Here is a 16,278-nt window from a genome sequence, read left to right as displayed (position 1 = left end):
TTGGGGTGGGAAGGTCGGAAATAACAGTAATATCACTTCTGTGTCTCCCAATTATGTGATTTTTTTTTAAAAAAAAGTCTGCCGCTTTTTAAATGTACTTGATTTGCAAAAAAAGAGTCTTGATTCTGAGATTGCAGTGGCCATCTTGACTCGGCACCTGGGGTCATCTTGTTTCTCTGTTTAGGTAAGGAAATGCCTCTGAAACTGTGACTCAGGAATCCCCTGGTTATTTAGTTCCTTATAAAATCAGCAGCAGCATTGTTCTGGCCTCTGCCGGTGTATTATAAAATGCTGGGATAGAAGTTAATACTATTGTACCTTCCACGTGCATATAAAACCATAACACTTAGCTTTGTACACGAATGATCACTTTGGCTATTAAAAAAGGAAATTGGCAGATAATAAATGGCTTTTACCTGAACAATCGGTGTCAATGAGGGAGAAGATCGTCTCCAGATTGGATAAATTTCGGTAAATGCTTTCCAGCAAACTCGACTGAAGGCGCTGAAAGAAACAAGCATGCAAAAACCCCTTAATCTGTTTTCAAAGCGTGGCTAGAATTAGTCAAATAGACTTAACATAGGGTAAAGATATGACCTTGAAAACAAATTTATGTTTTGTGAACGTCTATGGAATGATGGTTCTTCAGTCTCCCTGGTTCCCACATTGTCACCAAATTCCATAGTTGGCAAGAAATTTCAGGAAGAGAAGGAGAAAGGGAATAACAGAGTTGGAAGGGGCCTTGGAGGTCTTCTAGTCTAACCCTCTGCTCAAGCAGGAGACTTTATGCCAAGTCAGCTCCAGTGACGGAGCACCCACAACTTCTGAAAGCAAGCTATTCCACTGATGGTTCTTCTCACTGTTAGGAAATTTCTCCATAGTTCCAGGTTACTCCATAGTTCCCCTTGATCAATTTCCATCCATTGTTTCTTGTTTTGCCTTCTGGTGCTTTGGAAAATAGGTTGACTCCTCTTCTTTGTGGCAGCCCCTCAAATATCGAAACACTGCTAGCATGTCACCCAGTAGTGGGATTCAAACTTTTTACCACCAATTCAGTGGGCGTGCTTTGCGTGTGCGCAGAGGGTTTGTTACTGACGACCTGCAATCCTGCACTCTCCCTGTGTCTTCAACAGCTGATAGCTGCGCGAAGCAGCTGAGCTTCAAAACCAGGAAATAAAGGTCAGAATAGAACCTGGGAAAGTGGGCCCAGCAGCTGATCGTCGGAGCAAACCGGTTGGCTCACAGATGATACTTGGAGCTACCGGTTCAACTGAACCGGGCCAAATCGGTAGAATACCACCACTGATGTCACCCCTAATCCTTATTTTCAGTAGACTAGACATATCCAATTCCTGTAATTAATCTTCATGTGTTTTAGCCTCTTGACCCCTGATCATTCTTGTTGCTCTTCTCTGCACGCTTTCTAGAGTCTCAACATCTTTTTTATATTGTGACCAGACCTAGGTGCAGTATTCCAAGTATAGTCTTACTAAGTCTTTATAAAGCAGTACTGATACTTCACACGATCTTGATTTTATCCTTCTGTTAATGCAGCCTAGAGTTGTACTGGCTTTTTTTGGCTTCCGCCACACGCTGCTGGCTCATATTTAAGTGATTGTCCATTAGGGCTCCCAAGATCCCACTCACAGTTACTGCTATTAAGCTACGTTTCACTTAATCTGTATCCGTACGTTTGATTTTCCTTGCCTAAGTGTAGAAAAGGAACGTGACTATTGGTACGTGATGCTGGTTATCTTCATTCCCAGAGACCCTCTTGTCCGGAGGTCCCCAAACTTGGCAAATTTACGACTTCAATGCTGGCTGGAGAATTCTGGGAGTTGAAGTCCACAAGTCTTAAAGTTGCCAAGTTTGGGGACCTCTGCTCTAGTCTAGTGCAATACCTCTTGGGTTGAAGATTTCTCTTCTGTCACGATGTCTTTCAGCCACGCCCTGTAGTCCACTCTTCCATTGGTCAGCTGCAATATCAGATGTGGTCTCAGCATCCGCCATGGCAATCCCAGCTGGAGGACTGACTCGATGGCCTTGGCCCAGTCGTTTACACTGATGAGGCCTGTGAGAACACAAAAATAAAATGGTTTCAGAAGGACTTCGTGAAGGACCAGCCTTATACGTAGGGTAGTCCTTGAATGATGACCATAGTGGATCCTGGGTTTGGTGGCCATTAGGTGAATCGGTTTTTAAGTAGAAGGGTTGTTCAGGGAGTGCAGCAGTTGTAAAGTGAATCAGTGGTTCACTGTGGGCCACAGTTTTGCCAAAAACCAAAAGTAACCCAGTTTTTGGCAAAATTGTTGTAAAATGCAGTCACATGACTGCAGGGTGCCTCTGACAGTTGTAAATCTGCCTGGTTACATATTAACAGAGTTAGAAGGGACCTTGTAGGTCATCTACTCCAACCTCCGGCCCAAGCAGGAAACCCTACACCATTTCTGACCATCTCTTCTTAAAAGCCTCCAGTGATGAAGCTCCCACAACTTCCGAAGGCAATTTCTGTTCCATGGGTTGATTGTTCTCACTGTCAGAAAGTTTCTCCTTATTTCCAGGTTGGATCTCAGTTTCCACCCATTATTCCTTGTCTGGCCTTTGGGTGCTTTAGAAAATAGCTTGACCCCCCTCCTCCTCTCTGTGGTAGCCCCTCAAATATTGGAAGACTGCTATCATGTCTCCCCTGGCTCTCTTCACTAGACTAGCCTTGCCCAGTACTGTGGTCTCCTGGCAGCCTGCAGAGACGGCAGTAGAGTCGGACAGTGGGGAAAAACATGGGCCAGTCCTGGAGTCTGGGGGGGACTCGGACGATGGTCCTGTGTCCCATACAAAGATGGGGCCAGGGCCACGTGGAAGTTATGTGCTGACTCCGGAGCCTGCAGAATCTGGCAGCAGCGAGGCTGAGGAACCAGAGGAGCCTGTTCCCAGTGTGCCTGTGAGCAGAGCTGCCTGAAAGCAAGTGCAGTTAAGACAAAAGGGGCGACTTAGGAGTAAGGCTTGGAGGTGATTGCCCTTCCTATAAGATATAAAGGAAGTGCAAAGGGACAGGAACCTTTGCAGGAAGCAACATTGTTCACTCTGGTCGGTTTGGAACCTGGTGAATTTGTGCTCCATTTGGTTTTGTAAGACTAATTGGGACTTTAGCACTTCAAATAAAGATAAAGGTGCATTCTTATCCGACTTCTCCGGAAGGACTTTGGCAGACTTCCATGGGACTATTTATAACTGGTTGAGACTCATTATGGGCTGTGAAGGACGATAATTCACTAAAATGAAAGGGGTTTTGGATTTAACGTGTGTTTGTTGGTGTCTCAGGAAGCCTTGGTTAGAACACCCAGTTCCTGCAACCATCCATCGTATGTTTTAGCCTCCAGTCCCCTAATCATCCTGGTTGCTCTTCTCTGCACTTTTTCTATAGTCTCAACATTTTTTTTATAGTGTGGTAACCAAAACTAGATGCAGTATTGGTATGGTTACAAAGCACCAAAGTGACCATCAAAGCTTTGAATCTGGGTCATAAGTACGCCCCCCCAGGTAAGTCTCTTGGAATTTTAAACTGTCGCTAAACAATTGATCCTAATTCAAGGACTACATGTATCTCTCAAAGAAAACAAGCTTCTACCCGTGCCATCAAAACTCTGCCACATTTTTATGGGCAGAAAGACCATTTCAATAATCTTTTCTTTTTTAAAATATTTATTTTTTATTTTAATTATAAGAATACACGGTGCAACCGTTCTTGCATTACAATGGTTATACATATATATTTTACTTCACCATTTACAATCCTCTTGTTTGACACATTGTTTACTAATTCTTCTAATCATCATTGCTACTTATGTTCTGACCTTGCCTTCTTCTATGCAACCACCGATAGAATTTATTCCATGTTTCATAGTACTCAGATTCTCCCTTGTTTTTTAATTCTAGGGTTAACCGATTCTGCACAGGCCATAATTTTTCTTATTATCTATTTCTGGTGGTATGCTTTCCTTCTTCCAGTATTGCGCATTTATTATTCTAGCTGCCGTCAACATATGTACTTATTGATAAATTAAATCTTTCCCATATTTTTCTGGTATCATTCCTAGAAATTTGGTATCATTCCTAGAAAATTTCAGCTTAAATTCTCAACTTTCTGACCACGTTCATTCCCTGTCCAAAAAAAAAAAAAAAGTCTCTTGTTTAATCTTACCTGTGTTCCTCTTATCGTAACCCCTGAACGCTGCGATGAGTTCTGACCTGTGAGCAAACAATTGCTCCTTTAAAATTTGGTACGCTGACTCCTCCACTCGGCTGGTCCTGGGAGAAGAAGAGAAATTTCTGCCATGTGAAATCGCAGAACAAAAACATTCAGTCTGTGCCCTTTCGGGATGGCTGGCTTTGAGAGACTGGTCACATAACAGAATTGTCTTTTGTTTCCTGGAATAGATCAGCTGGATTGTGGAGTTTTTAACAAAAGAAATCCTTTTCCTTCACCTGAATTATCATTTAATTTTCTCCACAGATAGTTCTCGACTTACCGATGGTCACTTAGCTATGATCAAGTCCTAAAAAGGGTCCTTAGTGCTCTCTTGAGTTTGGTTGTTTTCTTGCAGACGTTTCATCACCCAAACTAGGTAACATCATCAGTGCTAGAAGGGAATGGATTTGTTCTCCCTTACTAGGCCGGCAGTTCGGCGGTTTGAATCCCTAGCGCCGCGTAACGGAGTGAGCTGCCGTTACTTGGCCCAGCTTCTGCCAACCTAGCAGTTCAAAAGCACGTAAAAATGCAAGTAGAAAAATAGGGACCACTTTGGTGGGAAGGTAACAGCATTCTGTGCGCCTTTGGCCACCACAGGTGTTAAGAGAATTTGTTCTGACCTAAGTTTCCCCAGAAAGCACTAAGCAGACTTTTTGTCCTGGCAAAACCCCTTTTATTAAACCAAGGTGAATTTCTTGCATTTATATTCAGCCAAAGGCCTGGCAAATAGTCTTTCAAGGATGTAATTAGGAGCACAGGCCTTATCTAGCTTGGAGATCTGCCAAGTAAATATTTCCAAACACAGTGCTGACAAGGAAGGACTCGGCACATAGTGTCTGTGATGCACAGACAACTCTTCACACTGCAACAATGAACAAATGGTTTCCTGCAAAAGCCCCCTCTCCTTTTGTTCCTCTTTTAATCCCTGTGGGAGGGGCCATTCACCGTCCACCTATGCTATGGGCTTACTCCCACATCGACTCTTAGTTCGTAATTGTTCTTTTCTTTTGGCAGCTCTGTGCATGTGCAGGCTGAGAACCGGCTCCCAGCTGCTTACATTACACAGCTCCCCTGTGTAATACAGTGGTTAAGTGGATCTGGCTTCCCCGTAGACTTTGTTTTGTCAGAATGTGGCAAAAGGGGATCGTACCTCCTTGAGACCATCATAAATATGAGCTAGTTGATCATGTGACCACGGGGATGCTGCAGTGGCCATAAGGGTGGGAAATGATCATAAGTCATTTTTCAGTGCTATTGGGATGTCGAACGGTCACTAAACAAACTATTGTAAGTTGAGGAGTACCTGTCAACCCTGAAGCTGACCTGGCTGAAGCCATCTTGGAGCTTCGGTGTTGCCACACTGGAGCTGAGGGATAGGGAGGGGGGGAATTTAGATAGATGGGATTTTGTAGCCAAAACAAAACAGAACATAGAATAACAAGAGTTGAAAGGGACCTTGGAGGTCATCTAGTCCAACCCCTGCTCAAGCAAGAGAGTCTATTCCAAATATTAGCGTCTACTTAGGATCGAAATCACAGCCTCCCGATTGTGAGGCGAGAGCTCCATCTCTAGGCCACCAAATACTTTCTCTTGGGAACCAAGGACATTCTCACACTTGGCCTGAGGAGGGAGGAGTGATGTCACCAGGCAACCAGACAGCGTCATGATTGGACCATGTGACTAATTGTTTGAGGGAAAACATTTACTTTTAATTAGGTGAAAGTGGCGGGAACCTTTAGAGTCGGTTTTCACCAGTCTGTGCCAATATGATATATCCAATAAAACTTTTCGTTGAGGAATCCGCCCGCATTGAAGTTTTGTTTGCTCTGTACTACATTTCAAGACCAACATATGCCTTGCTGGTTTGTAATCTTTTCAATAGTGGTTGGGCTACAACAACTGGCTGACCTTTGGGTTATGCTTAGTTGGCGGGAGACTCCTTTGGTGGCTTGAAACTGGACAAAATGAGGGATGAGGTCAGGTCCCAGTTTGATGTAGGCGCCCCGGTTGCTGCCTGGTGCATAATAGTTTGAAGCCGAAAATATAGTGATGACCTAGGTAAGACAAAACCGAGCACAACAGATTTAGAGCAGAACACATGTTAAAGTCTCCAAAATCCACATGTTAATCTTTGTTTTAATGCACGTTTGTGGGAGCGCGAAGCTCAGTGGTTAAAGACGCTGAGCTTGTCAGCTGGAAAGCTGGCAGCCAGGATTCGAGATGCCACAGGGGGAGCTCCCATTCATCACCCTCAGCTCCTGTCCACCTAGCAGTTCGAAAGCATGCAAATGTGAGTAGATAAATAGGTACCATTTTGGTGGGAAGTTAACAGTGATCCCGTGCCCCTTGGGATATAACAAGAAACTCTGGCAAGAAACTCACCGATTGACTACAGTAGTTGGATCTCATGGTGTCTGCTAGTGAGTTACTAGCAGAAGAAACGGGATGGCCTATGGAGCTTTACTGATCTCCATGCTGTCGATTCAACCCATGTTTTTATTTCTATGTGGTAAAAGTAAAGGTTCCCCTTGCACATATGTGCTAGTAGTTTCAGGCTCTAGGGGGCGATGCTCATCTCTGTTACAAAGCCAAAGAGCCAGCACTGCCCAAAGATGTCTCCCTGGTCATGTGGCCGGTATAACTAAATCAGGGGTGTCCAACCTTGGCAACTTTAAGACTTGTGGACTTCAACTCCCAGAATTCTCCAGCCAGCAAAGCTGGCTGAGGAATTCTGGGAGTTGAAGTCCACAAGTCTTAAAGTTGCCAAGGTTGGACACCCCTGAACTAAATGCTGAAGACGCATGGAATGCTGTTCCCTTCCCACCAAAGTGGTCCCTGTTTTTCTACTTGCATTTTTTTACGTGCTTTCGAACTGCTAGGTTGGCAGAAGCTGGGACAAGTAACAGAAACTCACTCCATTATGCGGCACTAGGGATTTGAACTGTCGAACTGCCAACCTTTCTGATCGACCAGCTCAGCGTCTTAGCCACTGAGCCACCACGTCCCTTATTAAAAAATTTAAAAAAATATTATTTATTTCTATAGGTCCTTGTTGACTTACAACTGGTTTCTTAGAGAGTTGATATGTATGAAACAGATGCTGAGGTCCTAGAAAGAAATGTGTCAGCTGTCCCAACTTGGTCAGTCAGAAAAGGAAAACTCTAAGGCCCATAATCAGCCAAAAAGTATAGGTTATCTAAAGCCAAGCACTTACAGAAGCAGCAAAGCAGTATTTGGTTAACTTCGCCCCGTCTCCTTCCACCCAGCCTCACCTCAGTTTTCAAGAAGTGTCCAATTAGGCCTAACAAATTGTTTTGGGAAACAGTCCCAGTCTACAGCTGGCATTCCTTTGCCTGGCCTTGATACCACTTCCTTATAGGACAAAGGCCTGAGTCCATTTCCTCATTGTATCCCTTGGCAAACCGCCCTTGCATGCATACCCTTTCCCTCCCCTTCAATGGCAGGTTGCCAACAGCAAGCCAGATGCAGCGTAGCATAATGGCAGCCCTGCCTGACAGAGAAGAGAATCACTGCACGAGCCGTGGTGGCTCAGTGGTTAGAATGCAGTCCTGCAGGCTACTTCTGCCGACTGCCTGCAATTTGGCAATTCGAATCTCACCAAGCTCAAGGTTGACTCAGCCTTCCGTCCTTCCGAGGTGGGTAAAACGAAGGCCCAGATTGTTAGGGGCAATATGCTGACTCTGTAAACTGCTTAGAGGGGGGCTGTGAAGCACTGTAAAGGGGTATATAAGTCTAAGAGTGCTATTACTATCAAAGATGACAAGCATCCGGATGCAAAAATCATAGGATGGAAAGGCTGAGGGGTCTAGTTATGTTTAGGCCAAGCAAAGGAAGGTTTAGGAGAGACATGATAACTATCTTCCAATACTTCAAGGGGATAGAGCTTCAATTTACTCTCCTTTGCACCCAAGGGCAGAACAAGAAGCAGTGGGTGGAAGCTTGTTAGAGGCTGATCCAACCTAGAAATAAGGAGGGTTTTTCTGGCAGTAAGACGAATTAATCAATGGAATAGCTTGCCTCCTGGGATTGTGGGTGTGCTCCATCTCTGGAGGTTTTCAATAAAAGATTAGACAACCATTTGTCCAGGATGGTATAAGGAGTCCTTCCTTGGCCAGAGTGTTGGACTAGAAGATCTCCAAGCTCCCTTTCTATGATTCTATGAGTTTATGATTTAGTGATGACTCTGTGATATTGTGATTCTGTGATTGTTTGATTCTTTCATTTTGTAATTCTATGATGGTTTGATTTTGTGATTCTATGATTCTGTGATTCTATGATTCCGTGATTCTATGTTTGATTTGGTGATTCTATGATTTGGTGATTCTGTGATTCTTTCATTTGGTGATTCTATGATTTTGTGATTCTATGATTCTGTGATTGATTGTTTGATTTTGTGATTCTGTTGACTGTTTGATTCTGTGATTCTTTCATTTTGTGATTCTGTGATTCTTTCATTTTGTGATTCTGTGATTCTATGATTTTGTGATTCTATGATTGTTTGATTTGTGATTCTATGATTCTATTCCCCGTGCGCTTTTGCATTCCAGAAGCCTTTGTGGATAGCCTGCATCTCTCCAGCAGCATCCTAGAGGCTGAGCCTACCTTCCGATTGTGATCAACTTCATAGCCCTCTGGCTTGCATTCATGAGAGCGGATGATGAACTGCAGGCGATGCTTCTGCAAAAACGTATCTGTCACGTCTGGTCCGAAGTAACAGCCTCCGCCCCTTTCTTCATTTTCTGTGCATCCAGGTTTAGGATCGGGGTCACTCCATAAAATATCTGTAACCTACAAGCAAAGCCACAGTTGCTTTATTTTTAATATCTTGTGCACGAGTCAGGTAGGTAAGTCCACATTCAAAACAAATGTCGGCAAGGCATAGCGTCAACATTTGAAATTCTGGGAGTTTTGAATTTGTATTAGTTTATCAACAGATGAAATACAAAACTACAAAGAAAAAAAAATAAAAATAATGGAAAAATAGGGGAAAGAAAGGGAAAAAAGAAAAAAAAACTAGACTAAAGAGGGGAAAGAAAGAAAAAAGCATTGACTTCCAACTCCTTTTGACACAGTAGAACCAGGTAATTACACACAACCTCAACTTTTTTACTTCTGTGTAATAATACTGTGTTTCTCCGCCAATATGGCCTCCACCAATAGTAAGGCCCAGCATGATTTCTAGGCATGAGGTGAAATTAAGCCCCAGCCCCCAAATTTAAGCCTATTTAAACCATGCATTTCCCCGCCATTTCTCACATCGTTCGTTAGAACTACACGAGGAAAAGAGAAATGGGGGGGAAGGGCAGGGGGGGGATGGGGAGAAAACTTACCTTTAGGAGTGCCCTGCAGGTAGCCTAGGCTAGAATACCCCGATCTACTACCAACAGAACATCAGCCGATAGAAGCTCCCTGAAGGCAGAGTCCCCAGCCGCTTCGGGCCGAGGCGTGGCTGCCCGTGTCCCCTCACCATTAGGCAGTGTCTTTTGGGTGATGGAAGCTGCCCAAGGGCAGTCACCAGCCACTTCGATCGGCCAGTAGAAGCGGCCTCGGGGCAAGCGCACACACACACACACACACACTCCCCTCACCGCGAGACCGCTTCTACCGGCTGATCGAAGTGGCTGGTGACTGCCCTTGGGGAGCTTCCATCGCCCGAAAGACAGTGCCTAATGGCGAGGGGACACGGGCAGCCACGCCTTGCCCCAAAGTGGCTGGGGACTCTGCCTTTGGGGAGCTTTTGTCAGCTGATAGAAACAGCCTCGTGGAGAGGTACGTGCACATGGGCCGCTCTAGGTGGGGAGGAAATTAAGTCACCCCCAAAAGACGGACTAGCGGTTTTTGGGGGAGTCAAAAAAAATAAAATAAGGCCCGGCCTTATTTTGTGAGAAACACAGTACATCCTAACAACAATCCTATCAAATCAGCAAAACTCAAAATTAAAGTTTCATTTTGATCTACCTCGAGCACAGCATCCAAAAGCGATTCCAAGCAGAAACAAAGTTAATTGCATTCTTTTCTTTAAACAAAGCCATCAGTTTTGCCTTCTCTTCTAATTACATCAAGTTTAGGCAGCCATTCGTCCATTGAGTGAATCAAAGTACCTTTCCATTTTTGTGCACAGAATATTCTTGCCGCCATCTGATTACATAATGTCAAAGTTCTATTATTATTTGTTAGGAATGTAAGTCACCAAACAGTTGGGTTGGAAAATATATAAACCAGGATAGATATTTTAATACTGTCTCTTTAAGGGAATGCTAAAATTGTAATTGGGTGTGGTTCCTCAAGCAGCCATAAGATGGAGCCAGAAACCTGGGTTGTTTTGTTCTGTTGTTGCCGTTCCTGCATTTCCCAATTGACTGTTACTGATCATTGTTATTCTTGGATTTGATTTGAGTCTATTACTGAACTGTTTTTGATACTGGACTTTGAATTGGATTATCCCTGGACTGAAAACTGACTGCTTTAACTGTGAATGACTTTGACTGTTTGTTGAACTTTGCTTAACCGTTTTACTGGAAATAAAAACCTACGTTTTACTATACAGTGTATTTGTGTGTTGGTTGTATGTTATTCTTCACCACTCTCACTACGTCTCCCTGTGTGAGCTCATTCTCCTAACGGGGAATTACCTCAACATTATTATTATTTTCAACTTCTTTATCCAGACATTTGAGACTCTGGAAAGGTTCCCTTGTTCAGAATTCAGTTCACCTGGAGCCAGGAACATGGGAAAGAAACCATGATACACTAATTTGGGAGTCTAGCATCAGACTGGGAAAACTCGCCCCAGGCGTCTCTCCCTGGCTGACTCGCTGCACTCAAGTTGCCAACTGACAATTCAACATGGGATAATTCCAGAAAGGGACAAGCAGAATTTCAGCTTTGAGGACTTCTAACTTGAGAAGGTTCAAACTTAAAGCAAGACAAAGGCCAGAGGTGGTATTGAGCAGGTTCTGACCAGTTCTGGAGAACCGGGAGCGGAAATTTTGAGTAGTTCAGAGAACCAGCCAATCCCACCTCTGACTGGCCCCACTAACCCCATCTATTCTCTGCCTCCCATTGAGTCCCAGCTGATTGGCTGGGTCTTCTTTGGTGGCCCTGCACAGGAGAACGGAGCTGCAAAGCAGGTTAGTGGGGTGGGCGGGAATGGAGATTTTACAGTAACCTTCAGTGGTGGGATTCAAAAATTTTTACTACTGGTTTTATGGTTGTGGCTTGGTGGGCATGGCTTGGTGGGCGTGGCTGTGGCAGGGAAGGGATACTGCAAAATCTCCATTCTCTCCCCATCTCACTAACCTGCTTTCCAGCTCCAGCTCTAACGGTTCTCCAGAACTGGTCAGAACTGGTTGAATACCTCCTCTCTTTCATTTCTACTTTTCCGCTTGCTGTAATTTTGGCGGTTCTCCAAATGCTTACCTGTTCAATGTCATCATCCTCATAGCTTGCAGAATCATTTGAGTCTTCCGATTCCAGAGATGGACTGGGTCCTAAGTTTTTCTGGGTTCCAGATGACTTGACGGCGGATTTTGAATTTGTCTGTTGTCCTCCTTGGGCGACATTGATTGTGGAACCACTCCGGATCAGTGGGCCACCTTCAGAGGCAGTATAGTCCAAAGTTTTTCTTTGCTTTGGTACTAGCACCGAGAAAATCTAAGTTGAGAAAGAGACACGAAAAGGATATATGTGACTTAGAATCAGATCTTTTCTAGAACCAGATTCTCAATCCAGTTATGCAGGGGTGGGATTCTACAGGTTCGCACCTATTCACTTGAATCGGTTGTTAACATTCTAAGCAGTTTGGACAACCGGTTGTTAGAAGAAATTACTGGCCTAATCCTGTAAGGAAGGCAGGAAGGAAACATTCTGGTGTTGCTTATAGAAACTGCCTCTCTGTTAACCCTGATTACATTCTTGGCAGGACTAGACTTCCTGTCTCTGGAACTTCTCTGGAGTTTTTTTCCCCCTCCTTTGCTGGTACTTTGCTTGTGTGGAGTGACCATTCAAAGTTACAATGGCACTGAAAAAAGTGACTTATGACCATTTTTCACACTTATGACTGTTGCAGCATCCCCACAGTCATGAGAGGCCAGGCAAGGAGATGCGTGCCTCGATGTGAGTGATGTTGAGTTGACCTCGCCCAGCCAGTCACATGACCACCAAGCCACGCCCACCAACTAAGTCACGCCCACAGAACCAGTTGTTAAAAATTTGAATCCCACAACTGCAGTTATGGAATTGGAAAGAACAAAGTGAGTCATCTTGGAGTGTCTCTTTTCAATCTTGTGTTCAGTTCCAATCACTACAACACAAAAAGGACACATGAAAAATTTCTAGCTGCTGACAAATGTTTACCAATGTTTTGTAAATTGAATACAAGATCAGCATTCTCCATAGAAATCTTCCGTAGTAAAACTATGAAATTGCATTTTGCTTAGCAAATTTAAAAGAAGTGGTTCTTTTGTGAATTCTAAATAATACTTCAATGTCCTTTTAAAGCATATCAAATCTAAAATATATAATTTTCTGGAAAGGAATTCAAGTATTTATTTTCTTTGTGTAACGTTTTTGGGCTCCTGTGCCAAAAATTGCGAGCGTGCCAGCATGCCCACACTCGCGTGCCAACACCCAGAATGCAATGTGCGACCCTGTGCCCTCTGCGCATGCATGCGCAATTCTCCCCCCACACCATCCCCTTACTGCCACTGCGCCTCACAGCTGATTTTTCAACTGGTTTGAGGCCTTTTTTGGCCTCCCAGAGGCTTGGAAAAAGCCTCTGCAGGTCCTTTCAGGACGAATTATAGGCCCGTTTCGTTACTTCCAGTATTACAGGAAGTGATGAAATGGGCCTATAATTCAGCCTGAGAAGCCTTGCAGAGGCTTTTTCCAAGCATCTGGGAGGCCGAAAAAGGCCTCAAACCAAAAAAAAAAAAAAGAGCTGTGAGGCATGCACATGTGCAGTGAGGTAAGTTTGCCTGCGGCTCATGTGCCACTTGTAGAACACGTGCCATAGATTCACCATCACAGCTCTACACCGTAACTAGTACAACCATACTAATATATCTCTTCGTCTGATCTGTTGCTTGACAACATTCAACTGTATTTTCTCTTGTTTTTTGAATAAATTATCATGAACTATATTGGAGGGGTGGGAGAGGACACAGGTAGTCCTCCACTTACAACCATTTGTGGAGTGACCATTCAAAGTTACAACAGCGCTGAAAAAAGTGATTTACGGTTGTTTTTCACACTGCAACATCTCCATGGTCACGTGATCAAAATCCGAACACTTTGCAATGGATTCATATTTATGACAATTGCAGTGTCCCGGGGTCATGGGATCCCTTTTTGCGACCTTCTGACGAGCAAAGTCAATGAGGAAGCCAGATTTACTTAACAACCCTGTTACTAACTTAAGAACTGCAGTGATTCACATAAGAACTTGGGCAAGAAAGGCCTTAAAACGGGACTATCTCTCTCTCTCTCTCTCTCTCTCTCCATCTTCAGTGCATATCATGACCATGAAAATAAACACAAACACACATCCTTCACGCTCCACACATTGAACCGAAAACCCCCAACACAGCACCAACGCTGCACTATACAGCAGAATTCAACACAGCCACTGACCTGGGATAGAAGCTGTTTTTCAGCGTATTTGTCCTTTTTATTATTGTTGTGGTTAGCAGGCAGCAGGTGCAGATGGCTGAGGAGAGCGATGACTCTGATGAGGGGCCAGGACCATCAGGGTGTGGACTGCTGCCTTCAGGGATTGGGGGGGCTGGCAGCAGTAATGAGGAGGTTCCCGAGGAGCCTGTGCCAAGTGCACGTGAGCGCAGGATGATTCATAGAAGAGAACAGCTGGAGCAGCACAGGCGACTCAGGAGTAAGGATGCAACTTAATGGCCCCTCCCTCCAGGGAATATAAGCCTGGTTTCAAAAGGTTTTTGCTTTTGCAGAAAGCAAAAATGTTCTAAGGACTCAGCATTGTGTATGGAGACTCTGCCTTATCTGAAGAATTCTGTCAAGGCTTTTCTGGTTGGACTAATTGGCTGCAAGCCATCTTTTATCTACAAAGAAGCTTGTTTGTAGATTAAAGCTGTGAAGGTTTGAGTTGCTGCATTTGTTTGAGATTTTCTTGCTGGTAACCGGGTTGGGTCAGAACAATTATCCTGTACTGTCTGCTAGATGGTAGTAGTTAAAAAAAAAGGGTTCCCAGGATGAGATGGATCTTTGAGAATGTTTTGAACTTTCTTAAGGCAGCGGGAGCTATAAAGCTCTTCCAAAGAGGGGAAGAGGGCAACCAATGATACTCTGGACAATGACATTAACCCTCTGGAGCGCTGTCCTATCTGCCACTGTGCTATTGGCAAACCATCCACAGGTGCAGTAAGTTAAGATACTCTCTATGGTGCAGCGGTAGAAGGTCACCAGCAGTTTTTCATCCAGTTGTTGTTTCCTGAGAAGTCTCAGGTAGTATAATCTCTGCTGGGCCCTTTTGACCAGGGCTGCAAGGTGAGCACCCCAGGTCAGGTCCTCTTTTAGGGAAACTTACAACTTAAAACTGGCCACTTGCTCTACTCGGTCTCCATTGATAAGCAAGGGCTGGATGTGTGATCTGTTCCTTCTATAGTCCACTGTAAGCTCCTTGGTCTTATTGGTGTTGAGGACCAAGTTCTGCTCTGCCACAAACAAAAGCAAGTTCTCTTCTAATGCCATACCTTACACCTCTCAACTTTGGCTAGCCGTTCCAAATCGGTCTTATCAGATATGCCTCCATGTACAATCAGGACCTTCCTGTCAATCACAGTTGCCAAGGGGATGCTGCTAAAAATGTTCTTGATCACCGCCAGGAGTCTGTGGGCATGATCCTAGAAGGAATAGGAGCAGAGTGCAAAAACTGCGACGGACAGTCCGGGGTCACCCGACAACACAGAAGATGCAACAGGTAGGCAAACTGGGGTACCTTATATTTCCGTGTGACTTCTTTGGTGAACCCGTAGCTAGAGGCAGAAGAGAAGGGAAGGTTTTAAATAGATGCCTCGGAAGGAGAGCAAAACAACAACAAAGACAATATTAAAAGTGGCACAGGTAGTCCTCACCTTACAATGGTTCATTTAGTGATGGTTCAAATTTTTGAAAAATATGACTCATAACCATTTTTCATAGTTACAACCTTTGTAACATCCCCATGATCACGTGACCAAAATTCAGATGCTTGACAACTGACTCATATTTATGACCTTTGCTGTGTCCTTTGGTCATTTGATCCCCTTTTGTGACCTCCTGACAAGCAAAGTCAATGGGAAAGCCAGGTTCACTTAGCAACGGGGGTTACTATCTTACACACTGAAGTGATTCACTGGACACCGTGACAAGAAAAGTTGTAACACACCACATAGAGCAAATAAAGAGGACAGTCACCATGTGTTTTACTGCTCAACTGTGCTATTGTAACAGGAAACCAGAAACTTTCCTCAGAAAATAAAGAAACCATGGATGATAACCATAGATGCACACGAAACACTGCCATCTACTGGCTGAATAATTATGTAGTTGTTGCAATACAAAATACATTCTAACATATATTCCAACACTTTCACAGTAACTTTCTTGGCCAGGACTCAAGAACCAGGGCTAAGGACACAGTGACTAAATTAGTAGACACAGTGACTAAATTAGTAGACCAGCAAAATACTGTAGACATAATATATTTAGATTTCAGCAAGGTATTCGACAAAGTAGACCACAACCTACTTCTTAGTAAGCTAGAAAAAAGTGGAATAGATAGCACCACCACTAGATGGACTTGAAACTGGCTGGCAAACCATACTCAACAAGTAGTCCTTAATTGGTCTAAGTCTACATGGAGGGAAGTAAGCAGTGGGGTTCTGTCTTAGGCCCAGTACTCTTCAATATCTTCATTAACGACTTAGATGAGGGAATAGAAGGGGAACCTACCAAATCTGCAGATGATACTAAGCTGGCAGGAATAGCTAACATCCAAGATG

At 44.0% G+C, this 16,278-nt stretch overlaps 1 protein-coding gene across 1 annotated transcript in view; it reads right to left on the bottom strand.

Annotated features, from left to right (window-relative positions):
* Positions 1-16,278, bottom strand: part of PPEF2 (protein phosphatase with EF-hand domain 2) — a 30,149-nt gene that overhangs the window by 530 nt on the left and 13,341 nt on the right. The window contains exons 7-14 of the mRNA XM_026717210.2: positions 15,234-15,270; positions 14,989-15,138; positions 11,687-11,920; positions 8,870-9,055; positions 6,155-6,300; positions 4,199-4,305; positions 1,902-2,071; positions 417-504 (exon numbers count right to left, since the gene is read on the bottom strand). Coding sequence (XP_026572995.2) covers positions 417-504; positions 1,902-2,071; positions 4,199-4,305; positions 6,155-6,300; positions 8,870-9,055; positions 11,687-11,920; positions 14,989-15,138; positions 15,234-15,270 — 1,118 coding nt within the window. The remainder of the gene's footprint in view (positions 1-416; positions 505-1,901; positions 2,072-4,198; positions 4,306-6,154; positions 6,301-8,869; positions 9,056-11,686; positions 11,921-14,988; positions 15,139-15,233; positions 15,271-16,278) is intronic.

Source organism: Pseudonaja textilis, chromosome 6 (assembly GCF_049901715.1).
Source record: "Pseudonaja textilis isolate UNSWEBS1 chromosome 6, rPseTex1.2, whole genome shotgun sequence".
Taxonomy (NCBI): Eukaryota; Metazoa; Chordata; class Lepidosauria; order Squamata; family Elapidae; genus Pseudonaja; species Pseudonaja textilis.
Note: the sequence above shows the minus strand (reverse complement) of the source record. Positions and strands in the feature narration are given on the sequence as shown.